General features: G+C 36.0%; 2 protein-coding genes across 2 annotated transcripts; both read left to right on the forward strand.

Annotated features, from left to right (window-relative positions):
* Window positions 1–816: 816 nt before the first annotated feature.
* LOC127835746 (remodeling and spacing factor 1-like) lies at window positions 817–6,413 on the forward strand. Its single transcript, XM_052362182.1, has 5 exons — window positions 817–967; window positions 2,430–2,539; window positions 4,914–5,012; window positions 5,880–6,014; window positions 6,312–6,413. The coding sequence occupies exons 1-5, from the start codon at window positions 832–834 to the stop codon at window positions 6,411–6,413; spliced, it is 582 nt and encodes a 193-aa protein (XP_052218142.1). The 5' UTR covers window positions 817–831.
* A 200-nt stretch (window positions 6,414–6,613) lies between these two features.
* Window positions 6,614–9,719, forward strand: LOC127835747 (uncharacterized). Its single transcript, XM_052362185.1, has 3 exons — window positions 6,614–6,848; window positions 8,438–8,907; window positions 9,579–9,719. The coding sequence occupies exons 1-3, from the start codon at window positions 6,704–6,706 to the stop codon at window positions 9,717–9,719; spliced, it is 756 nt and encodes a 251-aa protein (XP_052218145.1). The 5' UTR covers window positions 6,614–6,703.
* Window positions 9,720–9,757: the final 38 nt, after the last annotated feature.

Consider the following 9,757-nt stretch of genomic DNA (forward strand, 5'->3'; position numbering starts at 1 on the left):
AAATATTAGAAACTTCATACATTAAATGCATGATGTCAACTTCAAAATGGAAAATGTGCATACAAAATAATGAGTAGTGCTTTGGGAAACCGGGGCTTAACAAATTCCGTGACGACTACTATTGGAGCTAGTTTAAAGGCTAAAAATTTCGGAATCTGAACGTAGATCAATAATAATTATTATAATTAATCAATATATTTATGTGTTATAACAGCCGTACGGCTAGACAATCTCCATAGGAAAGGCTATACGTACAGAGCCGTACGGCTCGCCTATTGTCTAGCCGTACGGCTAGCCTCTTGTCTAGCCGTACGGGGCCGCACGAAATTCTTTGTAAAAACTGTGATTGACTGGAATAAACTTAGTGATGACATTGTGAACTCGTCAACTATAGACATTTTCAAAGACAGTGTATTTAAACAGCAATAGTGCATCTATCGCGCACCCCACCACCGTCGAGTTAAAGCCAGAATTGGTTTCTTCGACGTACACATCCAGATCCAGATCCAGATCCAGATTAGCCACTGCCTTTTCGCCCGAAAAACTATAAGAAGTGTTGCCGGTATATATTTTTTTTTCATTGTGTCATATTTTGTAAAAAATATTTATATACTATCTGCTTAAAGTTTTGGCTATGTTTTGGATATTTTTACAAACTAGTCTATACCGTTTTAAAATGTTGGTAAACACTCAAACCACAAATAAGAACAAACATAATATACTAGCCGATGGCAAGCAATGCTCGGTACCATTTAAGTTCTGAGCTTAGTTAAGTGTAACCTTTTCTGGTTCTTCATCATTTAGGAACCAGCCATACAAACAGCAAGCGCAATGGATGAACATTTTGCAGAAGATCCAAATTTTGCAGTGATCTGCTCTTTTTTGGACAACTTTAAGCATTTAATCACCAACAGTTCGGACACTGTGACAATTGACGATATTCAGCAATTCATTGATGCCACCGAGTGTAAAATCAAATTGTCGTATTCTGTTACTGTTTAGCGAGTATTTTCCGGACAGTAGTACCTTCCGGACGTTTTTAAATAACACGTTTAAACTTTAGTAAACAAACATCTTTTAGAATTATTCAATTCGCTTTGAAATAACCGATGGATAAAAAAATAAATTCAATAGGCATTAAAACGAAATGAATAACATTTTTGGTAAAAATATATTGTTCATGTTGGGTCTTAAATGCATGTTCGTCATGGAATAAACACTGTGTGCGCATGCATCATGAAAACCCAATTAAGGACACAGACAGCATTAGTTATATTTCAAGCTTTCTGCATTAAAGCTAACCAAATATAAAACAAGCCTTTTATAATGCTGTTGCATTGGTTTTGGTTAATTATGCTCGATTGGTCATTGTCGGCTCGGGTACTTCTAACATGACCCCGGGTACTCTTAAGTATACTTAAATGTACCTTGGGTACGGTAAATATACTTAATCGTACCCGGTCGATATTAGACTGTACCCGAGTTGTATTCCCGCCTAAAATCCGATGTCGTAAAACGCCCTACCGATTATCTTAAACAAACTTCTCTTTAAAAAAAAACTGCGTCAACATGCTTTGTGAGTATGAGTTTCGATAATATAGAGGCCATTTTATAGAAAATTGACATGCATGTGCATATAATTAATTTTAAAAAAATAGCCGACAACGACCGATTTAGCGTTAAATTTCCCGGGTACGTTTTAGTATATTTACCGTACCCGGCGTACATGTTAGTATACTTAAGAGTACCCGGGGTACATGTAAGAAGTACCCGAGCCGACAATGACCAATCAAGCGTTAATTATTACATAAAACCTATGATTATAGAGAAGTCTTTAAGAATTCATGTCATCCAATTATTTCAACATTTAACTTACACTTTTTTTTAATTGTTTGATGTATTGTTATTATTTTTAAACTTTTGACTGATGCTTAATTTATTTAAATGTAATAATTGTGAATGTAAATTGTGTAAAAACTATGGCTTTGTCAACTGCAACTACACACGCTTACATGAATACTACCACCTTTTGCCAATCAGTGGACAGAGTCTAAACTTTGCTGGTGCACTTGTAACCACTCATCAACTTGTGTATTGGAGAGTTAAACCACATGACCCTCGTACTTTAAATTGTGCACTCATGCATACCATTTTTGACAAATTACGTTTTTGGTGCCTTTACATTTATTTAACTTAAGTAATAAACCATCTACTTCATGGATGATAAAAAACAAAGATATCACACAAGTATTGCAAAGTATAATTTGAGTTTCATCTTGAAACCACTTTCACTGTATTTATATTGCAGCTGGCAGAAATTGCAATATTATATTGTTTGTTTATTATCATATTGATTTGTCAGAGCTTTTCAGTTTTGCTTCAGTCAATGAAGTAAAGAAATAATACACGTGTTTAAACTTTCTTTTCAGTTGAACAAACAAGCCCAGTGGTGAAGTTGCACTTGAAGCTGCTGAGAGGGATTGGATTCTCACCACATGGTAAACCATCATGCACACAGTTCTCCAAAGATATGATAAAGGTATCAGCAACACCCACATGCACTTTACATTTTGTTGGACACTTGTTAAGGACCAAATATAAGTTTGCCAAATAGAACTAAATTTTGTTAGACTCTTGTTAAGGACCAAATACAAGTTGGCCAAATAGAACTAAATTGTGTAAGACACTTGTTAAGGACCAAATACAAGTTGGCCAAATAGAACTTTTACTTAAGAACTGATAAAATGATTAAATATCCTTATGATGGTGTTATATACATCTAAATGTTGTTCCATGAAAAGATTTGAAGTTTAAAGGAACATATAATAAATGGATAATCATATACAGTCTAACGTGACTTAGCGGTCACCTGAGAACAATGGTCACCTGTCTACAGCAGTCAATCTGGAGCCCCCCCCTCCCTTACCCCTGTCAAAAATTCCTTCTATAGTACAATATTACACTAGGGCATAATGGTCACCTCTGTCTATATCAATCACAGGCTAGTATAGTTAATTTCCAAAGTAAACACTCAAATCAATCAAAAGTTATTGTATGTGCTTTTGACAAAATCAATAGATCTTTATAGCTGATAAGGTGTCAACAATAATAATAAGCTTGCGAGTGTTATAAGTACACAATTAAAGGATTAGTAATTTCAATTGTGGCATTTTGCAACAAACTTTAGGCATTTAATAAAGTGGATTTTTATGCCTCTGGTAGGGTGGCATATAGCAGTTGAACTGTCCGTCCGCGTGTAAGTCTGTCAGTCCGTCCGAAAACTTTAACATTGGCCATAACTTTTGCAATAATGAAGATAGCAACTTGATATTTGGCATGCATATGCATTTCATGAAGCTGCACATTTTGAGTGGTGAAAGTTCAAGGTCAATGTCATCCTTCAAGGTCAAAGATCAAAAAACAAATCCAAGGGAAGTAACAAGCTTTAAAGGGAGATACATAAGTAAAAACTTTTATTATGATTAATAAATTCGTAACTTTAATAATAGGTCTGCATTTAAATCAATTTATGAGGTTATTAATTTATATTATTTAATAGAAATAATTTGTGTATTTAAGCAAGTAAATAATCGGCAGTGAGCCTTTGTTTACATTCCACTGTGTGCAAACAACTGGGTGGGGTAGCGACCTAGTAATACTTCCAACTGATTAACTATATAAATCATGGTCACCTGAGAACAATAGTCACTTGTATACAATGGTCTCTTTGCTTATTGCCTTGAATGACAGCTGTTTCTCAGCTTGGACTTTATGTGAGGGTTGCTAAATGAAAACATGGCTAAATGCATATACCTTAAGTGTGGTAACAGTTTTGCCTGTGCAGTCATAACAGGCTTATCAAGGGTGAAACTGTTAATGTGTTTTTTTATAGCATGTTTTTCCTTAAGGCTTAGCAAACATCCAGTTTAGGTGGTAAATGTCCCTGATAAGTCTGTGCCGAGCTAATCTTTGATGACAATTTACTCAAATCCAGATCGCACTAATGTCCAGATTGCAGCTTATATTGATATGTTTTCTTTGCATACTGCACTTGACTAGTACTTTTAGTATATACAAATCTGTGAAAGGGGGCTACCACATGACACAATCAGGTCTCCCTTTCTTACTTTGTAGTTGCCCTACATTTAACGTTTGTAATGGTCACCTCATTTAAGATATGTTTTTTCTCCATATCCAGTTTATTTTTTAGGTAAGTTAATACTGTCAATGTAAATATTAACCCAACAGGCACACAGCATGGCTGCAGTTACTGTTACAAACAGTCATATGAATGCATACAGTACCATTATCTGGCATAGACATAGTCTAGTCGTACAGCTACCACTGAAGCACCTGTTCCAAAGTTAAGGCGCTGAAATGAGGTCAGCGAGTGATTCTAAAATCTCATTCCCTTTTACGTAAATTTTAGTAGCCAAATTAAGTGAGCCAATGGAATTTTACACCCCTATATGAATCATGAAAGTTGTTGAGGTTTTCAAGTTTATTGACATCATACTAGTATTAATTTTCTTAACTGTTAAACTTTGTACTGGATATCTTGTGCAATTTAACTTGCAAATGAATGTAATTTGTAAAAATTGAGATTATTACTTTCCCCATCGGGAAATCTTATTTGGACCTTGTTAAGGAAAAACGTGGCTTAATGCATGTGCATAAAGTGTTGTTATAGATCAGCATCTGCAGTCTGCACATGCTAATCAGTGACGACACTTTCAGACTTAATAAATTTTTTCATTTAAAGGAAGTCTCTTCTAAAGGAAAATCAAATTTAGGATGAAATTGTCATTTCTGCACAGCCTTATTGGACAGGCTAATCTGGGAGGAAACTTCATGCACATGTATTTAGCCATGCTTAGCTAAAAATAGACTCATTTGCACATGCTTTTTCACAGTTTATTGAGGATTTTCCGGAGCGAGACGACAAACTGCTGGTTGACCTGGAGTATAATTACACACTACTCCCTGCTGAAGTGAAAATACGTATCCTGAAGGTATAACTGGATGCAGTTAATTAATTTTCTTCCTAGTGATATTTAGAATGATAAATTGATCACTGTATATCCAATGATGTCATTAATGTTTCCTTGCTCATATAAATATGTCGAATTTTATCTATATGTAAATATGAGTAAGTACAAATGCTCACTTATCATTTATGATTATGCATCCTAATGGGCGGAAAGAACTCATAAACTTACAAATACACATGTGCACCAAGGCACGGACATGTGTATAAATTATACAGTGCTCCCGCTAGACCTTAACGGGCCTAGGTCCCACACTGCCCTTTCGGACACCGCCATGCCCCTTTGTGATCTCATCACATTATCATATAGAAAATTACGTATATAGCACACATGCTGTACTTCATCTGGATTTAAAGGGACTGTCCAACAGTCAAAAGCGTCGTTCGACGCGAATCGATATTTTTCGAACTACGAGGATTGCTTTTATAGCTAAAAAATACCTCCGCATTTGACGTGAGCATGGATGGTCGAGTGGTAGAGTCAGGAGACATTTTACTCCAAAACTCCATGACTCTAGGGGTCAGTGGTTCGAGCCCTGTGGAGGTTAACATTTTTTCTTCTTTTTTAAAGTTGTATTCTTATTTTGTACTGGAGATTTTTAGTTCAAATGTTTAAATTTATCAATATAAAGCATTTAAAGCAGTAAATGACAAGCTTTAATACATGCCAAAATCTGTTGGACAGTTCCTTTAATTACTGCTGGCTCAAGTGCCCTGCTCATTTGAAATCCTAGCTGGAGATTTGATATAAACCTAATCTCAAAAAAGCGGATTCACAAGATCAGTTCAGGGGTTGTGCTTCTTGCAAACCGTTCTTTATTATTTTTTTCAGAATCTTTTGGAAGACCAGTTTCAGTTCAATGATTCCTTCAACGAGAAGGTCAACAATGATCTTGAAAAGCGAGGTGACATCCGCCATATGCCTGCTGGCAGAGATAGGCTTGGGCGGACATACTGGTTCATGCTGGTAGGTGGCCAGTACAAACAACACAATAACTGACATTTACATTTGCTTATCAGTTATCTAAGGGTTAGAAATGAAGATATTAAAACATGAATCATTTAAAAAAATCTGTAATATGATTTGGTTTTCTAATTGACTACAAACAGGGTAAAATAAGTATATGAGAAGTTAAGGGTTAAATCTCTATTAATTAGATGAATAACACATTAAGAGGTTTGTGGTCCCTTTACTATAATAGACATAACACTAACATGATCCAATCAAGTAATTCATATCCCATTTCAATCTTGACTTTTCCAGGAATTGTCTGGATCCCTGCTTCTCTACAGACAGTTGCTGAATGAAATCACGGGGGAGGAAACCTGGGCGCTTATTTGTCGGTTTGAGCATTTAAACATTTAAGCATAATAGCCACACTCATGCAAAACACACTTAATCAAAAGATTGTATAATTATTGTAATTTTAAAAACTTCAGTGTTCTATCTAAAAAATAAACAGATACATATATATATATAAATGGCTGTTATTGCTGGATAAGTTTATTCATTCACTGTTGTACATTCTTTAAATGCAGTACATATGTAAACAACCAATCAATTTTGAACATGAGTAGAAATAGATATAAAACTTTATATTAAAAGTTGATGTTTTCCCAGAACAAAGCTCATTTGATCCCTTTTCTTGTAGTGACATGAAGGGCTTGGAATCGCTGATAGATTCCCTTCAGAGTGATGAAGTGGCCCTGGAGAATGCAGATCCCACGCAGCCTAGCAACACAGCTCCTGTGGTGTCATCTGTGGTCAATATGGCGACCAAAACTGACAGCAGACAAAAAAGTATGTGTGTAGTCTGTGGACTTATTACTATCTACTATTATTGAAATCTATGATGTTTTAGCTTAAAGATATCGTCAACCACGACGATATAGAAAAGAAAATTGTTGAATGCCATATTTTTTACAATTATAAGTTTATATTGATTAAAATATCACGACTGGTAAATTACATGACTTGATAAAAGTTGTTAAGTTTTCATATCTTCAGTATATTTGGTAATAAATTTTCCTGGGTACCGGTACCAAGTAACTACCAGTTAACGCCAGTAGATTGATCATCTTCATCACATGGTAAACCCAGGAATGCAAATTGTGCATGCGTAGTGAATGTATATATTTATGCCCCCCTTCGAAAAAAAGGGGGTATATTGTTTTGCACGTCGGTCCGTCAGTCGGTCTGTCCACCAGATGGTTTCCGGATGATAACTCAAAAACGCTTAGGCCTAGGATCATGAAACTTCATAGGTACATTGATCATGACTGGCAGATGACCCCTAATGATTTTCAGGTCACTAGATCAAAGGTCAAGGTCACAGTTATTCGAAACAGTAAAATGGTTTTCGGATGATAACTCAAGAATGCTTGCGCCTAGGATCATGAAACTTCATAGGTATATTGATCATGACTGGCAGATGACCCCTATTGATTTTCAGGTCACTAGGTCAAAGGTCAAGGTCACAGTGACTTGAAATAGTAAAATGGTTTCCGGATGATAACCCAAGAATGCTTATGCCTAGGATCATCAAACTTCATAGGTACATTGATCATGACTCGCAGATGACCCCTATTAATTTTCAGGTCACTAGTTCAAGGTCACAGTGACTTGAAACAGTAAAATGGTTTCCTGATGATAACTCAAGAATACTTAGGCCTAGGATCATGAAACTTCATAGGTACATTGATCATGACTCGCTGATTATCCCTATTGACTTTCAGGTCACTAGGTCAAAGGTCAAGGTCACAGTGACAAAAAACGTATTCACACAATGGCTGCCACTACAACTGACAGCCCATATGGGGGGCATGCATGTTTTACACACAGCCCTTGTTTATATATAAAATGATCAATCTACTTGCATTAATTATAGTGTGTATATCGTTATGTCACCTATTTTCGTGATGTACTTTTGATTTCACATTGCAGAATTTTTATTACCGAATATACTGAAAATATGAACTTTTTTCAAGTAATGTAATATACCAGTCGTGTCGTGTCATGTTGTGTCCTCCACTGTCCGCTGTAGGTGTCGTGCTAAAACCTTTATATTGGCTCTAAAATGAAAGTGATTCCACCTGCAACTTTCAAACTTCATATGTAGATGCACTTTGATAAGTTCTACAAGCCAAGCCCATTTTTGGGTCACTAGGACCAGGTCAAAGATCATGGTCACTGTGACCTCTAAAAACAAAAGACAAAAAAAAATCTGACAAGCTTTCATTTATATTCAAAGCTACACCCACAGCCGAGCACTGGCACCTGTTATTCGGTGCTCTTGTCTTAAGGACAACAAACAGGTCAATCTGAACAGCTTAGTGTACTCAGGATTAAATACATCTGGTTGTCACATACATGCTCTCGTTTCTTTACAGTGGCTGGCTTAGGGTTTCAGCCAATGTGCTCTCCACTCTTCTTCAAAGCCCCGCCTCTTCGTGATAAACATGAAGTTCTAGAGGACGAACGACTTCATGGCCTGAAACACTGCAGTGTGCATCTGAAAAAATTGAACTCAGATAATGAGCATCACCTTAAAAAACTGAGCTGTTTTGATGATTATGGTTCAAATAGATCAAAAGGAAAACTAATTTGTACAGATGCAAAGGAAATAAAGCCTGATACATGCATTTTTGATGTTACAAAGTCATCTGGAATGAAATGTGATGATACTGCTGAGCATAAATGTCCTGGTTTGAAGGATGTGAAGCCGATATCAGAGAATTTAAGCACAAAGAATGATAACAATTATTGTGGTAAACATGTATCAAATTTGGATGTGAAAGTGTGTGCCCTAAGCACTATTGCCAACGATGATGTTAAAGTGAAGGTTGAAACAAATAAGAATGTAAATGCATGCATACCTAGTAAACATTCAGTGACAGATGAAAGTGTTAAAGGTTCAGTTGTCACAATGCTTGAAGACATCAAGAAAGTTAAAGATGAAATAAATTTTGCTACAGACGAGTCAGGTAAAGAGGTTACTACCAAAACTTCCATAGACAATAGTAGTACAGTTAGTGAAGCAAATATGGCCAAAACTGATATTCATACTGACAAAAACACAAGATGCTCTGCAGGAAAAACAGACAAGATAGATAAAAGCGTTAATGAGCAGTTAAAATTAAAAGCTTGCACAGACAAGATAGATATAAGTGATAATAGGAAGTTAAATGCTGACACAGAAGGATTCACTTGTGATTCAAATCATGCTACCACGACGCACAATTCAAATTCAACCAATCAGCAAGAGATCTCTCCCGCCGTTTTAAATTCCATTGAAAAATGTAGCATTCAGGCAAAACAAGCCTTAAGAGGAAACCTACAAATGACAGCCATGCCAAATACTCTTGGCTTATCATCAGGTACTGTTTCTTGCTCACAGTTTTCTGAAATAACTATACCACAGCATGTTGTTAAGAAAACAAAAGATGTTCAAAATACTGCTTCTAGACTTGTTTTCTTACCATCTTTGTCAGGTAAGAAGTTTATTTACAAACTTGAAACTTCTGCAACCAGTTCAACAACAGTGACTTTATCATCACCTTCAAGTTTGACACCTGTGATTTCATCTTCAAGTTCAACACCAACAGTTTCATCATCCTCTTCAACATCAACACCAGTGATTTCATCATCGTTTTCAAGTTTGACACCTGTTAACAAGTTTCAAGTTAACATTTCCTCTGCTGTACCTGGAA

Source organism: Dreissena polymorpha, chromosome 6 (genome assembly GCF_020536995.1).
Source record: "Dreissena polymorpha isolate Duluth1 chromosome 6, UMN_Dpol_1.0, whole genome shotgun sequence".
Lineage (NCBI taxonomy): Eukaryota > Metazoa > Mollusca > Bivalvia > Myida > Dreissenidae > Dreissena > Dreissena polymorpha.